The sequence below is a fragment of the Pollicipes pollicipes genome, unplaced genomic scaffold (assembly GCF_011947565.3).
Source record: "Pollicipes pollicipes isolate AB1234 unplaced genomic scaffold, Ppol_2.1 Scaffold_3087;HRSCAF=3621_pilon_pilon_pilon, whole genome shotgun sequence".
Classification (NCBI taxonomy): Eukaryota; Metazoa; Arthropoda; class Thecostraca; order Pollicipedomorpha; family Pollicipedidae; genus Pollicipes; species Pollicipes pollicipes.
Window position 1 is genome coordinate 6,600,007 of NW_023596225.1, and position 16,678 is coordinate 6,616,684.

The 16,678-nt window shown below is 59.2% G+C and overlaps 2 protein-coding genes across 2 annotated transcripts in view; one reads left to right on the top strand and one right to left on the bottom strand.

Moving 5' to 3' along the window:
* Positions 1-14,914, top strand: part of LOC119089298 (uncharacterized) — a 22,832-nt gene extending 7,918 nt beyond the window's left edge. The window contains exons 2-8 of the mRNA XM_037211964.1: positions 1,212-1,418; positions 8,993-9,188; positions 9,499-9,715; positions 11,826-12,041; positions 12,457-12,573; positions 13,264-13,450; positions 14,068-14,914. Coding sequence (XP_037067859.1) covers positions 1,212-1,418; positions 8,993-9,188; positions 9,499-9,715; positions 11,826-12,041; positions 12,457-12,573; positions 13,264-13,425 — 1,115 coding nt within the window. The 3' untranslated portion in view covers positions 13,426-13,450; positions 14,068-14,914. The remainder of the gene's footprint in view (positions 1-1,211; positions 1,419-8,992; positions 9,189-9,498; positions 9,716-11,825; positions 12,042-12,456; positions 12,574-13,263; positions 13,451-14,067) is intronic.
* Positions 14,899-16,678, bottom strand: part of LOC119089299 (nuclear hormone receptor HR96) — a 16,963-nt gene continuing 15,183 nt past the window's right edge. The window contains exon 8 of the mRNA XM_037211965.1: positions 14,899-15,823. Coding sequence (XP_037067860.1) covers positions 15,566-15,823 — 258 coding nt within the window. The 3' untranslated portion in view covers positions 14,899-15,565. The remainder of the gene's footprint in view (positions 15,824-16,678) is intronic.

Here is a 16,678-nt window from a genome sequence, read left to right on the forward strand (position 1 = left end):
TGGGGCTTACTCATACACGTCGAACGTAAACCCGAGAGTAGTATGGGCAAGTAGAACAACGTCATTCGAGGTTAGCACAGGGCAGGCAATGACCCAAATTAGTGCTAACTGCACAAGCTACAAGAACCTGTATTAGTAATACACGATAGTGAAGTGCTCGAACAAATGCAAACAAAAGATTATGAAGATAATTGGGGTTTACAGTGTGTCGATGTCGCATGCGTTCAATACCAAAAAAACCACACACACACAAACGCACCGAAAACCCATGACATGCGTGGCATATGATTTCCTAAGCAACGTGGCGGATCAGTCGGCTTTTGTAAACCCTCGCCCGAAACGTGGCCTGACGCTGCGTGTGCTCGTGCGTGCTACCACCACGCATCGCAGCTCACCACGTCCTGCGTGCTCGTATTCCGCCAGCCCGCGCCGCGGCCGCCAGCGTACCAGGTGTGCGGCTATCGCGGCTATGCGGTCAGCCGTGCGACCAGGCTGGCCCGCGAAGCCGAGATGCTCGCCTAACGAGCTCCAGGGCAAGGTTTTTACGAGGCATCCCGGCGTGGCCAGAGAGCGTGCAAGCATCTGGTAGAGCCTTTTTCTTTTTGCGATCCTACAAAATGAGGTGGTGCCACTCAGTTGGTAAAGGTAGGCTGCATTTTTCCTTTGACGGCCTTTCTGTTTCACAATTTCTCTACTATTTCTTTCCGAGGGGTCCAATGGTACGAACTCCCAAAGTCTGATCATGCTACAGATGTTTTTTTCCTGTCCCAGTCTTATTAGACCGTGATCACTTACCAGTCTGATCGTTCCGCACGCCTGATCCTGTCAGTCCCGACCGTATCCACCGCTGCTGTCTGCTAAATTACCTTGACTGGCCCTGCGCGATCAAACTACACATCCTTCCCGTTCCCAGTGAGATCAAACTGCACACCCTCCCCGTTCCCAGTGCGATCAAACTGCACACCCTCCCCGTTTCCATTGCGGTCAAACTACACACCCTCTCCGTTCCCAGTGCGATCAAACTACACACCCTCCCCGTTCCCAGTGCGATCAAACTGCACACCCTCCCCGTTCCGACCGGCCCTGCTCGAGTCTGACCAGACCTTACACTCGCCTAGTGTGAATGGACCGCGGGGTATTGTGACCAAACCGTGCCCTAGTCTGACCAGCCCCTGCTCCAGTCTGACCAGCCCCCCCATGTGTCGCTGCAGTGCGCGCCACGCCGGCCCAGTTCCGCGGCGCCATCCCGGCGTTCAGCGCGGCCGCCTCGGCCGCCGGCAGCCTGCCAGCCAGCAGTCCGCCATCTTCCGACACCGGCTCCGTCGGCGACAAGTCCACCGACGACACCTCGCCCCAGCTGGAGGCCAAGCGGCAGCGCAAGCGCAAGGAGGTCGAGAAGCGCGTCTCCAACTCGAGCGGTGAGTGCCGGCTGGGTCGCCTGTGGCAACCCCCGAGCTCCTTAAGGTTTATGCCCGCATACCTGCCTGGTGTGATACGTGGCAGTGCCGACATGCTTCCGTGTTAGAAATAACGCAATGGTGATACGTTGTCTAAAAGAAACTTGGGTACATGTAGAGGGGAGGAAATTGAAATGATATTGTGCCACATTCCCCACTCTTCACTATGACTTCAAGGACAATGCCGCTGGGCTGGTAGCTAGGCCGAGGAGAATAATTACGAGTGCGCGTGCGGCGGAAAGGCTATTATTGTGCAGCTAGATGGACGGAACAGCTTACCGTTTCGCTAGATAACTGTGATTGTGAGTTAGGCTCTGACGGCTGATGACTGTAGTGCCATTGATGTCAGGGTGGATCTGTGTCCTCGGTGTGTTCTTTGTTTGTCAGCCTTAAACTTTTAGTATTACGTATTATATATATATATATATATATATATATATATATATATATTACGTATTACGTATACTTAGTATTATTATAACTCTCAGAACGTGTACTGAAGCGAAACCTTCCACAAAACGCATCTTTCTTCAGCTTTCAGAAATCATTTCTAGTCGAATAACCGAACCTTGTCCAGTCAGTTCACAACATTCCACATATATGAACAAATCGAGCATATGTGAAATGCCAAACAAGGGTGCTGTCAAAATGGCCTGAGTTTGATTTATACTTTTCAAATTCGGTTCGAAATGGTATCATATTGGTTTCACCGTTTAATATCAAGGTATCTGCAAAAAAACTTGCCTGAACAACACAGTAATCTAAGCAAAATTCATCTGGACAGAGTGAGCTACTCAGCAGCGAATCTCACGCTGCCGCCGAGGGCGGTTCCGTGGCCCGAGCTATGGTGTCGTGAGGCTCGATCCGACCTGGGCGAGGTCGGATGCTGGCGGGCCAGGTCAGCTTTCCCATGGCTTATGAGGAACAGCTCACTCAAAACAGGCTCTGAAACATCGTGACTGCGATAAGGTACCCAAATAAATTCATTGACAACGGCGGGCCGCTGCAATGCCCGCTTGATAAATAATGCATGCGATTATCTTCACCACGACGACTTGATATCCCGGGCTCAGGGCCGACTTCACGCTCGGCACGACCAACACTTGCCCGTGGTCACGCGCTTCAGACGAGGTGCCGGCTCGGCTGTATCGTGCTATATGAGGCTGGTTCGGGGCCAGCCTACTCAGGCTGAGCAGGCTGAGTCGATTTAAACAGGGTCCGGCCAGGTCAGGCGACACCAGGACAGATCGGGCGACACCAGGACAGATCAGGCCCAGTCCGTTCGACTCACGCTCGGCCACGCCGGGTCGGACCAGGCCGGACCAGGCTCGATCGGCTCCCGCTGGGTCAGGCCGGTCCGGGTCGGCCCTGACTGTACCAGGCCCGGCCGTCTTTGTCCCACGTACTAGGTCAGACTGCACTAGGGCCGGCCGTCTCTGTCCCACACACCAGGTCAGGTCGGGCTGAGGGACGCCAAACCGTCCGCCGTCCATGTCCGGTCCCGGGCCGCCGGTGACGCCCATAGGCGCCGCTTCTGTGCTCTTCGCCGACCGGCCGGGCCGGCGACATCAGAGCCGGCCGCCCCAGTCCCGATACCATCTCCGGCTGATGCCCCACGCGGCGCCTGAGAGGCCGCTCAGTCTCCGTCACCGCCGGGGAGAGCTGGCCGCTCAGTCTCCGTCACCGCCGGGGAGAGCCGGCCGCTCAGTCTCCGTCACCGCCGGGGAGAGCCGGCCGCTCAGACTCCGTCACCGCCGGGGAGAGCCGGCCGCTCAGACTCCGTCACCGCCGGGGAGAGCCCGATCCAGCCGCTCAGACTCCATCACCGCCGGGGAGAGCCGGCCGCTCAGACTCCGTCACCGCCGGGGAGAGCCCGACCCAGCCGCTCAGACTCCGTCACCGCCGGGGAGAGCTGGCCGCTCAGACTCCGTCACCGCCGGGGAGAGCCCGACCCAGAGCCCGACCCAGCTGCGCGACGTCTGACATATGGCGGCACAAACAAACGGCGATCAATTGTTCTTGTTGCGCTAGATACAAATGGTGGTCGATAGTTTTAATGGGTTAGAAACAAACGGCGGCCGATTGTTGCGCAACGACACGTGTAACTGGATACCGTGTTTTATATAGCAAATCCACTAAACTTAGAGCCTGAATATTAGAAATACTATATTATGTGGTATGCCTTTAATTCGTAAACAAAAGATGTAAAACTATCGGCCATTCAAGTTAACTCCCAATTATTTTAGTCAAGTATTGTCGTAACTAAAATTACAGTAATATCCTGAGAACGAGTTAAATTTTGTCGGAATAACGTTTTCCTATGCCCTATGTTTGTACATTCAATCGTAATCACTGTTTGATATCCCATTTATTTTCTTGTAGATTCTGTCGCAATACCTGTTTGATTCAGCAGCGGTTTGACCAATGCATCCACTACGCATACATGCCAGTTACTTTTTGAGCGCTGACTTGCCTACCCGATTGGTTTGAACGTGTCGTAATGCCCCCGGTGTGTTGTTCGAATAACACAGATAAATTTGTATCACGCCACGCAACGTTACGTCACGAATGCCCGAGGTAAATATTCCCCTAATTCAGCTATGGTCCAAAATCAGAAGCCGCAGAAGTATTTTGCATTTGCATTTTGCCAAGCTGCAGAAGCATTTTGTAAAGTTGCAGGCAAATTCGCGCAGTCCACTTTCTAAAAACAAAAATGCTAGTTACGATCACAAGCTGCGGGATGTAAGAAATGATGTCGAATGCCCAAGTCTTTTCAACCAGCATAAGAGTGATTCGCATCAGATGGCGGCTTGCTTGCCCCACGAACAGAGTCGTGCATCAAGACTGCTCCAACGAAGCTTGGCTGCGCCGAGACATCCAGCGTGGCGTTAACCACAACGATTAAATCAATGCCGGTGTACTGCATCAATGGGCAATCTTGAGGAGCGTGAGTTTCCGAACGGGAGAACCCGGTGGGTTGTGGTTGATTCACTTTTTCAATGTTAATCATTAATACTTGGCGATGACTGGAACAAATGGACTAAAGGGGTTTGCCCATTTACTGCTATGGACGTTGCGACTTTCCCGTTAAAATAAAATGTGGGTGCGTATATATTTCGTTTGGTGTGATACAACTAAGTGAGTTAGAGAAGTAATATTTTTGCTCAATGTAAGCCTTAAAACCCAGTATGGTGGTGAAACCCAGTATCATGATACTTTGCGTGTTGCTTGTCAGCAGCTAGTGTGTACCCAAATGATTCAACAGGGTACCTTTTTAACGAGTGTGGCACAAGTGTTTCTAAAATCAGCTTGCAACGTTGCGCACAAGAAATGTGCGTAATTCGGATCAAATTCAGTAGGCTCCCACATACGCAATGTACGTATTGCTGGTGGAATCTATGACCCTGCATAAGTCAGTAGCACGCAGTTGGTAACCCTTTGTTCAGACTAATCTACTAAATACGGTTATTTTCCTTGAAAAATGACATAATTCATCTTCACATTCCAGCACCGTAAGAATATCTCCAGAAATATGCTGTGGGGTGACTGAGTGTCCCGTGTAAGCAGTAATGCATTCACGGACCCCAAAATCATCGCCGCTTACTTACTGATTCACAACATTACCGCTAATTGTTTTTTTGTGTTTTTGCGTCATATTAGCAGACATCCTTTCGCTGGTAGGGTTGTTTCGACATATTCCGCATTTCTGATGGCTAATTATGTTGTATGTCAGGTATGTCGCAGTCATCTGAACTTTTTCTTGCAGGTAGTGTTTCTTTCAGGTAGTATTCGAGGGATCTTCCCACATCAGCTGGAAAGCTTGCATCGGATTTGAGCTAATATATCAAAAAGATCGTAAACGATTGTTGTCAAAACAACCCCTCCTGGAGATCCGGAACAGGCACATTTCTAAAGGCGACAATGGTGGGGGCACACTTTCCAACACTCGTGTCAGAACATATACTCAAGTGAAATATTACCGTCCCCGAAAGGCCACACGGCGCATCCTACTTCTGGCCCCAGATACCGATCGGTCACGGACCTCCTGAGCCGGCCAGGCCCTCTCCATCTCGGCACTGTTCAACTCTCCCGCCGGATCGGACAGGAGAAGAAATGCGCCGCATGGGGCCACCAGGACTCGCCATGCGTCTGGCTCGCGCCGTTACTGCCGCCGCAATTAGAGCCGTCCGCGGCTCCCTCTCCCCACCGGTCCAAAATCATCGCCCGCCTTACTTCTGCGGCTCCCTGGCACTCGTCTCGCCTTTCGGGTGCCGGTCTGCGCCGCATTGGAGCCGTCTTGCGGCTCCGCCTGCCCTCGCCTCGCTGTTGGTGCCGGTCTGCGCCGCATTAGAGCCGTCCGCGGCTCGCTAGTCCTCGGCCTATCGCTTGTCGGTGCCGTCTGCGCCGCATTAGAGCCGTCCCGCGTCTCGTTCGCCCCCCTCCTCGGCCGTTGGTGCCGTCTGGCCGCATTAGAGCCGTCCGCGGCTCGCTAGCCTCGTCCTCGCTGTCGGTGCCGTCTGCGCCGCATTAGAGCCGTCCGCGGCTCCCTCTCCTCACCGTCCAAAATCATCGCCGCTTACTTATGCGGCTCCCTGGCCTCGTCTCGCCTTCGGTGTCGTCTGCGCCGCATTGGAGCCGTCTGCGGCTCCCTGGCCTCGCCTCGCTGTTGGTGTCGCCTGCGCCGCATTAGGGCCGTCTGCGGCTCCCTGGCCTCGCCTCGCTGTTGGTGTCGCCTGCGCCGCATTGGAGCCGTCTGCGGCTCCCTGGCCTCGCCTCGCTGTTGGTGTCGCCTGCGCCGCATTAGGGCCGTCTGCGGCTCCCTGGCCTCGCCTCGATGTCTGTGCCGTCTGCGCCGCATTAGGGCCGTCTGCGGCTCCCTGGCCTCGCCTCGCTGTTGGTGCCGTCTGCGCCGCATTAGAGCCGTCCGCGGCTCGCTAGTCTCGCCTCGCTGTCGGTGCCGTCTGCGCCGTATTAGAGCCGTCCGCGTCTCGTTCGCCCCGCCTCGCCGTTGGTGCCGTCTGCGCCGCATTAGAGCCGTCCGCGGCTCGCTAGCCTCGTCTCGCTGTCGGTGCCGTCTGCGCCGCATTAGAGCCGTCCGCGGCTGGTTCGCCTCGCCTCTCCGTCGGTGCCGTCTGCGCCACATTAGAGCCGTCCGCGGCTCGCTGGCCTTGCCTCGTCGGTGCCGTCACGGGACGTGCGGGCTCGCAGGCCTCCCGCCGTCACCATCTCTCATCACGCTTTCCTGAAGACAACCGGGCCAGCCGGCAGGGCGCTGTTTTCAGGACCCATTCTCCACGCGCTGTAACTCAGCTCTCCGTGCCCGCAAGTACGAGCGGCCGCGCGTAATCTCTCTGTTTTCGGGCCTGCTTTCCTCGATAAATTGCGCCGCCGCCACTGCGCCGGGCTGCGCTCGTGCTGCCCTCGGCCGTTACTGCCCACCGTTTCCCCGGCCGCCCGGTAAACACGCGCGCCAAACAGGTGACCCGACCAGGTACAGGGTCAGACGGGTGTCTGGGGTGGCCGTTGGGTCGGGCTGGTGACCTGGGTGGCCGCTCGGTCAATCGGGTGGCGTGGACGGCCGCTGGGTCAGAGGAATGACAGGCTAATACCGGGTCAAGTGAGTGACCTGGATAAGTTAAGTCAGCTTGGTCAGCTACGGCAGCAGTCGGCCTGACCCCCTCTCAGATAGTCCCCCCCCCCCCCGCCTCACACCTTACAGTCGGTCTGCTCCCTCCCAAACAGCCCCCTGCTCCAGACCTCGCAGTCGGCCTGGTCCCTCCCAGACCGCCACCCCTGCCTCAAACCTCACAGTCGGCCTGGTTCCTCCCAGACAGCCACCCCTGCCTCAGACCCCGCAGCCGGGCCGCGCCGGGCCGGAGCCTGGCCCGAACCGTGTCACCGTCCGCCGGACACAGCGGAGAGCAGGGCGCGCCGTCCGGCCGCGCCTTGTACGGCCCGTTCGGCGCCGCTCTGATCACACGCACAGCCACGCATACGATAACTGCCGTCCCACATTCGGGGCGGCATTGTGCCGCCGCCGCGCCACGACAGACTCCGATTCGCCGCGTCCGGGCCCGCCTGGCCCACAGCCGAGGGCAGTTCTCGCTACTGCGCGCCATCGGCCGGCCGGTGCAGACATTCCCCGCGCTGCAGCGGGCCGGCGCCGTGGGAGGCGCCGCTGGCGTTCGCCGGTTCTCGGTACGGTCGAGGGGGAGCTGCCCGCCGCTCCGGCTGCTAGACGCTTCCGGATGCTCTAGATACGGACCATTTGTAAGCAATCAAAACAGTTGCAACAGTTGTATCGCTCCTACGACTGACTTCTCAGACCACTAAAAATAGCTCGTCTCGCAGCCTATTCACAAAAAGTGACCTTTTGCAAGACCGCGATCCCATATCTGTCATCTCGGCCAGGCAGATGCGTACTAAGTTGCGCTGCTCGCTGCACTTTCCCGCTGCACGTGGCCCAGTGCTCACCCCCCGCCGACCGGCCGCACGCGGCGCGCCGGAGCAGCGGGCGGTACCATTACCCCATCGGTGCTGGCTCCGAGCGGAGCAGCCGCGCCCCGCCCGGACCCAAACGGCGCGCGGCGGCCGGCGCGCCCGACAAATGGTGGGCACCTGCCGCTGGGCCCGGGTCAGAGCAGGCAGGCCGCTTTCCCGCCGTTCCGGCCCATGCTGCGCCGGCTAATGAATGCCAAAGTTCACCGAAAAATAGTCTTCAATCAAAACTGGAGTCCCGTGAGGTCGGCCCCAGGCTACGGCTTCGCTTGTTTTTGGAATAAGACACGCGGTGTAGGACGGTGCTGGATATGGTTGATGGTGGTCTGGAGAATACCTCAGAATGAGAACAGCGGCATTTCGTATCGTACTTAACTGCACTCCTGGGTTCCCATATGCAAGTTAAATAGACAGTCTCACTTGGCCGATGACATTCATGAATAAAGATGAGAAGAAAAGAGGAAGGAATTAAGAAAAAGAGCAAACAACTTTAAAGGCAATAAACTCGTCCCCCCAACCCGACAGCACACAGCAAACTACTGAGTAGCCCTGGAGATGAGCTGACTCATTCACTTCATACAGTGGGCTTCCGAACACATGGGCTGTATTCCCAGCTCCTGGCCATGCCCTGTTCGTCTGGCCGTGCTCGACCTCTGACCCTCCCCTGCCCAGCAGCGGACCTGTGGCTCCCCTGCCCTCCTTCCCCCAGCAGGCCTCTGAACCCCCCCCCCCCCCCCACTGCCCAACAGCGAACCTCTGACCCTCCCCTGCCCAGCACCAAACCTCTAACTTTTTCCTGCCTCCGCCCCCCCCCCCCCCCCCCCAGCACACTGCTGGCCCTTCTTTGCCCAACAGCGGACCTCTGGCTCTCCCCTCCCCTAGATCAGACACGTGGCTCTCCCCTGCCCCCCTCACCGAATCCCTGCCTCACCCCTCCCCTCGGACAGACCTCTGAACTGCTCCTGTCCCACCCTCAGCTGACCCCTGACCCTTCCCCGCCGCCTCTAGCCGACCTCTGACCCTCCTCTGCCCCACAGCGGACTCCATGAGCTCAGACGCGGAGACAGCCTGCTCCAAGGGCCACCTGCTGCCGATCGGTGACCCCACGACCCTGCAGCGGCGCAAGGAGTACGGCCAGCTCTGCAGACAGGTGGAGTCGCTGCAGGGCGAAGTGCGCTCCGCCCAGCTCACCATCAGCCGCTGCAACGAGCGCGAGCGCCAGCTCAAGCACAAGTAGGTGAACGCCTGCCGTCCGGCCTGCCCTCGCGATGGCGGCTGAATCAAGGGTGGCGCGTGACGCGTTTCTTGCATTGCCTACGGTCTGTTGGGCTTATTTTAACACTCCATCTGTAGGAGGGCCGGGCACCAGCTTTGCTTCATCTTGCCGAGCCACGTACATGAGTTTGTCTACGTGTCACGCTTTGGTGTTTGTTAGGCCAAGTTGAGGCTCTCGTCGATCACGGCATGTGACCTGCTTCACGAACGCCGTGGCTCGGGCCGCGAAGTTCGGACCGGCTGCAGCGAGCTCCGGCCCTGTCGGCAGGCTGTCGGAGCACCAGCAGCGGCCGGAGCCGGCGGTCGGCTCGCGGCTGGAGAACGTCACCAGCATCGACATCGACAACCGATCGAGCTCGCTGATCCGCCGCTACGGCAGCCTGTACACCCACGGCCGCGCCGAGGCCATGGCCGCGCTCGACTCGCTGCCCGAGCTGCGCAACTCGGAGGAGCTGAAGTCCAAGCTGCTCTTCAGCGTGGTTGTGGTACGTACAGGACAGACTCGTGCGGTGGCCTAAGGAGCCGAACGCAGCATATGGATCGTGGACCGCGGGTACCAGCTCAAATCTTCCGACAGCGATATGACATTTTTATCAGAGGGGCTTTTGGGACCTTTGAACCATTGTCATTTCTACTGACAGGTGTTTGATGATCCAAGGCCCATGACCTTATTTTGCTGAAGGGTCTTCTATGATCCGAAAGTCATCTTCATCGTCGATCTCAGTTTTTTTTTCCCACGATACAGTTCTGCGGATCAATTTTCTGGAAGTTGTTACCTGAAGTGAGGCGAGGGCGAGCTATTCCACTCGCGCTTTCAGCCTCATCGTTACAAGTGGCTATTTCCCAGCCTATGGCAGGTTGGTGTGTTGCCACTGACATCAAACATTCGATGCACTATGTAGAGAACTCTATTTTTCTTTGATCCACTATAGAAGGCCAAGCTCGTGCAAGTTAGGCGCTACCTCAAAGAATGCAGATTTCCGCCTGCTCGGTGACAAATTTGCACTGCTTGTTATGAGGCAAAAATCTCGCAATGGCCGAAGGATGATTGAAAGTATTTCAGTATTCACTTTTCCAAGGACGGTAGATGCTTTCAGCAATTCAAGGATCCACTAGGGCCTAGGATTTTTTACACGCATTTTGTTCAAGGTTTTCCATGGATTTTCACAAAAATGTGCTCAAAAATCTCCTCAAACGCTTGATATTCAAGGATCCAGGATCCACGCTAAATGGGCACGAAGGGTCCCGACGATCCGGGATCGCTCTCACGAGACTCCCGCCCACGTCCGGCGCGCGGCAATGCTCGGGGTCCGAGCGCGTCGGTGCTCCGGCCACGTGCGGCGAGTGGAGTGAAGGGCGCCATGCGGTGGAGAGAGGGGGAGAGGGGCCGTTGTCGGCGTCCGAGCGCGTCGGTGCTCCGGCCACGTGCGGCGAGTGGAGTGAGGTGGAGGGCGCCAGCGGTGGAGAGAGGGGGAGAGGGGCCGTTGTCGGCGTCCGCAACCAGAAAATGGCAGAGGTGTGGCCGCTGTGTCCGGGGGCGGGGAGAGTGCGAGGTAAAAGGGTAATCGAGTCGGATTGTGATCGAGGCGTTTGGAGACCGGAACTGTCGTAGAAGAGTGATCGAGTTGCCGTTCGGTGAATGATTGTTTTGGCACGTGAAAGCTTAGAAAGCCTGTTGCCGTCAGGCGCCGTCACCTCCTGGATTTGTTTACTATGCATAACTCATTAATGGCGACGCTGAGCGTGGCGCGTCGTGAAGCCACGTGACGGAGCGTCGGTTCCGTCATGGGAGGGCTGTTCACTCCATGGCATCTCGTCAAAACACCGGCGATAGTGATAGTGAAAGAGAAGGAGAGACGGGCGGAGGGAGAGAGGGAGAGAGCGGCGGCTTTGTACAGTTACCTTCCAGTGCGCCTTTTCACGGCGCGGGTAAGTGGGCGACGGTGCACGGTAATCCTTTGTGAGCGCGTTACCATAACTACTAACGACCGGCCGCAGACTCTCTCGGCGACTTGAGCCGCCTGGCCGCCGGCCCGTAAGCCAATCACCATTATCTCTGCCATCCGAGCCGAGGCTATTGCCTACTGACCACAGAGCGCGATACTCGAGAGTGCGTGCTGAATGGCGGGGCGGTCGACGGTAGTCCGGCGGCGCATTAGAGGTTAGCTCGCTTGACCAAGGTGACCCCGGCGCCCGTCCGGCGTGCTGCCTCATGATGACACGGCAGCTAGTCACGATATTGTTGTTGTCGCTCTTCTCGGGCGACGCATCCACACAACCCGCCGAGCCGTCGGAGCACAAGCCGAGACCGAGCAGCATTTCCACCTGGTAGCCGTGGTAGACGCGTTCGCTTGTAATTTGCAATTCGGGCGCTATTTTAACGAGTTGTTTAGAATGTTTTGGCGTGATCGCTAGAGATCGCCAACAGTCACCTACTCGGCTACAGTGCCTCTCCGGCGACAGCGGCACCCGTCGCTCCCTCGACGGGTGCCGCCCGCAGCGTCGCCAGGAGACCGCCAGCTGTCCGCGTCCACCGCCCGCGCCGCTCACCTGACCACGCCCGTGCGCTCTGACCCGGGATTGGCCGCGTTCCAGCTAGCGTTCCGGTCGGTGACGAGCGGACAGCTGGCGGTGCGGGAGACGGTGCGGCGCCAGCTGCAGATCCCGCCGCCGCCGCCGGCGCCGGCCGCGCCGCTGCCGCCTGGCCGCGGCGACCCGGCCGCCAGCGAGCGCAGCGCCCAGCTTGAACGCACGCTCACCGCCTTCCTCCAGCAGACGGTCGACACGTACGACCTCTCCAAGAACGTCGAGGTGAGGCGCCTTACCCACCGGCAGTGTGCGCTGGCGGGCACGGGGCGGTGGCAGGTGCTGGCGCGTGGCAGCAGTTCCGGGTCGTACACTGCGGTCCGGTCGGGGTGGCGCGGGGTCACTGTCGCGTGGTGCAGGGTATATGGCTCGGTGTTTAATTTCACAGCTTTGAGGCTTTGTAAAGCTTGCCACTTTGAAGTTTTGTTTTTTGGGACAGTTTGCTTAGCCTGTTTGACACGTGAGACAGCGGCATTTGTTTGGTGCCTGATGCATAAGATACCAACATCAACACCAGACTTCATACGGCGCATAAATCCCCCATCCCTGTTCAAATGTAAGCGTCAGGGTTTTGTACTGCGAGTGAACCGACTGGCCAGCCGGGCGGCTTCACTGACGTCACATCCGCGCCGGCCGGCAGGAGGTGTGCAGCCAGATCTGGGCGACGCTGTACGACTACCCGTCCCTGAGGAGCACCGAGGGTCTACTCAGCTACGTCAAGGAGAGCGTCCGCCTAGCCTGGGGGCTCATCAACCAGGTCAGCCAGCAGGCACACGGGAGCTCATCAACCAGGTCAGTCGGCGGGCACACAGGGGCTCACCAACCAGATCAGTCGGCGGGCACACGGGGGCTCACCAACCAGGTCAGTCGGCGGGCACACGGGAGCTCATCAACCGGGTCAATCGGCGGGCACACGGGGGCTCACCAACCAGGTCAGTCGGCGGGCACACGCGAGCTCATCAACCAGGTCAGTCGGCGGGCACACGGGAGCTCACCAACCAGATCAGTCGGCGCGCGTGCGGGGGGGTCATCAACCAGGTCAGTCGGCGGGCACACGGGGCTCATCAACCAGGTCAGTCAGCGGGCACACGGGGGCTCACCAACCAGGTCAGCCGGCGGGCACACGGGGACCGGGCGGCAGGGACGGCGGCAGGGACGGCGGCAGGGACGGCAGCAGGGACGGCAGCAGGGACGGGCTGCCGGCCGGCCGCACGGTTAGTCAGATGGCTCGGCTGACGGCCGCTGGCTGTTTTCCTCGTTGGCACGCTCTTTTTATCGTCCGGCATACTACTTTTTCGCTGTTCTATGGCTGCCGTTGTCCGTCTAACCCTGGCAATTCGCGTCCCCTCCTCCCCCCCCCCCCCCCCCGACACACAAGCAAAAGTGCCGGGCAGCACTGCACACCGCACGCCGTCCACCTGACCTTAAACCGTTAACGCGCCGCCAGATGCCACCTTGTCGGATCGAGTACGAGGCGCGCACGTTCAGCGCGGACCAGCACGTGCGCCACCAGGCGTCGGACGCCGCCCAGCCGGCCGTGCACACGTACATCTGGCCGGCGCTGATGGAGGAGGCCGTCTGCGTGCACAAGGCTGTAGTGATCACCTGACAGGCCACGTGAGCCGGCGGTCGAGGTGGGTCCGGCGCCGGCCGCCGCCGACCGGGCAGCGACTCAAGACCGACTGAGACACGCCAGACTCGACCGACGGCGCCCTGACTTGCCGCACTCTGTTTCTCTCTCTCTCTCTCTCTCCGCTCTGCTCTTCGCCCGCTGTCCCTCAAACTTACCTGACTGTCCTCCTCCGGGTTTCTACAGAGGCGACTTCTCAGCCCGCCGTAACTGGGGGCTTCTGACAGACGTGACAGCGACGCTGTGACTTTCCCGCTTGCGGGGACACTGACCTCTTCTCATCGACTCCGTACTTTGGCTTCTCTCTCTATTTTTCCCGCCGCCGCTGGACGGCGGTTCTTCCCTCCGACCGACCGCCCTTCGCTGCTGTTCTGCATCCGACGCGCGACTGCCGCTCTTGAGAATGACTGTGTCGCTGGCGAGCCTGAGCCGCCCGCCGGATCTGCGCCTGCCGCGTCACCATGGCATGTCTCGTCTCCGACGGAGGGCCCACGCGCTCTTCCGACACTGTCCGGCGCGATTAACCTCGGGACGGGCCGGGCGCCCTGCTTCATAACCGGGCCATTGCTCCGTCGGCCGCCACCCTAGCCGGGGACCAGCCTAACACGCGTCTGTTTACAGGCGCCACTTGGCGGCTGACGGTGCAGCCAGGGGGGGCGGCCGCCCGCCGACGGGCAGCACCGTCGCCTATTCGAGAACGGGGCCACCTGTGCAGAAGGCAGCACCGTCGCCTGCTGGAGGCAACGGCCGCCTGTGAAGAGGGCAGCACCGTCGCCTGCTAGAGGCAGCGGCCGCCCGTGAAGAGGGTGACACCACCGCCTGCTGGAGGCGGCAGCCGCCCGTGGAAAGGACGGCACTGTCGCCTGCTGGAGGCGGCGACTGCCCGTGAAGAGGGCAGCACCGTCGCCCGGCGGGGGACCCGTCGGAGCGCCGTTCCAGGCGCGCGACCCACACAGCAAGAGGACGCCATTCATGCGGCACGTGTGAGCCGACGCCGACCGGACGACCGGGGTGACGCCGCGCGCGCCAGGCTGAATTGGACTCGGAGACGACCCTTGGCTGTCTCAGTCGGCCGGAAGTGTTACGAACTGTTGGCCTGTGCACTAGAAGAGTGTGCGGAGAGATCTAGTGGCCTTCGGGCCAGGCTGAGCCAATATATCGATTGATCCTTTAGACTTTTGATTCGGCTTACCCGTAGCATCTCGGCCATAGACGTGCCCGCCCTTTAGGCGTGGGCTGACAAGGTGTGGTTCGTGTAACAAACCGACTCGCTTGCTCAGACTGTTGTTTTCCCCGAGTGTACGTGGGCTGACGTAATCCCGTAAGGTGTTCGTTCTGCGTGGTCTTCTAACACAGCGCCGCGGACGCGAGTCTTCCGCCGAATGACGCGCCTTGTATGAAGCGGCCCGCGGCCTCTATCACGTATCCGGTGGCGTAGAATACACACGCATGCCACTGTTATAACATGTAATTGCGTTTCATTACTCTGAATGTGTGGTCAGCCGATGCCGGCTGGCAGCTGGCCCGCATACAGGCATTTGTGCGGCCGTCCCCGCCTACGGCGCCGTCCGGGGGCGGCCGCCCGCGCACGACTAGCACCCATCACAGACGTGCTCCCACCCGGCGGCCGACCGCCGCCGCTGAGGACGAGCTTGGCCCTCGCGCCGATCCCCGACCACAGCTCCTGCGACACCCGGCCCGGCCTGCAGCCAGCGGCGCTGCAATGACATCGTCCATACCCAGCGCGACACCGCTGGGCCGGCTGCAGCGGCCAGGGTGACTGTGCCAACCGGGCCCAGGCCTCGCGAGCGAGGGGCCGATCGCGCCGCCTGGCGTCGACGCGAGGCACTTCAGCCTCCGCGACCATCCGCTGCTGCTCCACCCCATCTCGGCGCGCCCGCACGGCGCGCGGCACGGTGCTAGGAGCACCGTCGCGGTATCCTGCGCCACTTCCTATAGGAGCAATAGGCTAAAACGCAGGCCACTGCCTCACTCTCCGCCGACGGGTAAAATATTCCACTACGTAACAAATCACTCCGGCTCGGCGGAACTCTATCACTACAACCGCGGCGGCGGCGCGCCGAAGGCCCGTCACTCGGCCGGTCTGCGCGGCGGCCGCTCAAATCTGCGGCTCGGGCAGCTCGGCCGACGGCGGCGCCGAGAAGGTGCGCATCGATTCCCCGCACTTGAGGTCAAAAATCTCGATCAGCAGCGGCTCCACGTGCAGCGGGTCGACATCCATGAATATCTTGATGTGGTCCTCGTTGAGCCGGTGCAGCTCCTCCATCTTCTTGATGAGCTTGAGGAACTCTGAGCGCGCCTCGCACGGGCTGCGCGTGGTCAGCAGGTAGCGGCGGAGCAGGTAGTAGTACGACTCCTGACGACACACGGCCGCGTCACCAACACCGCGGCACAGGCTGTCGGCTCGGCTGCGACTGCTACCAGTGCTGGCGGCACGGACAGGGCTACCACCGGCATGACGCCACGCACGACAGGGTAGGCTTACGACTGATCGGACCCTTGGTAAAACACGACGGTGTTGCTCGAAACGGCGCGCGGTAGAGCCACAACTGGCACGACTCGCGGCGGGCCAGAGCAGAGTTCTTGTTGTTGATTGGGGTTTTCGGGCGCGCCGACCGCGGAGGTCAAGTCGCGCCTACAGAGTTCGGACCTGAGCGAATCACGACAGAACGGCAGAATATGCAGTTACGAACGGCAAGACTGCTGGGCACAGAGGCGGTGATCTAACTGACGAGTAACGGCAACACACGGCAGACTGAGCGCTGCCACGAGCACTGGCGGCCGACTTCCGGATCGAAACGACCGTGCTAACCGACCAAACACGAACGGGCCATGTTAAAATCCCATGCGTAGAAAGCTCTCCTTTGATAGCATATTGCACTTTTTCGCGAGTTCGATCCTTACGCTGTGACAATGCCGGAAAGTTTTGACTTTTGACATGGAATCACATGAGAGGATGGACATGCCACATGTAGTCTGGACATCTACTATGTGGCAGACTTTGCAGTGGTGCTGCCAGTTGATGGCGGTTTTCCCGCCGTACCGTAACAGCACGATCAGTAGAGGTCAACATTTCAAAACTGTCAATATTGCAGTCAAACGGCACCCGCCATGGCTAGTCACTTTCAGCAATCAACATTTTCGCCTCACTTAAGTTAAGATGAGATTGGGATATTTTTGGTCTACACAAAAACTGTACGAACACTGTCAT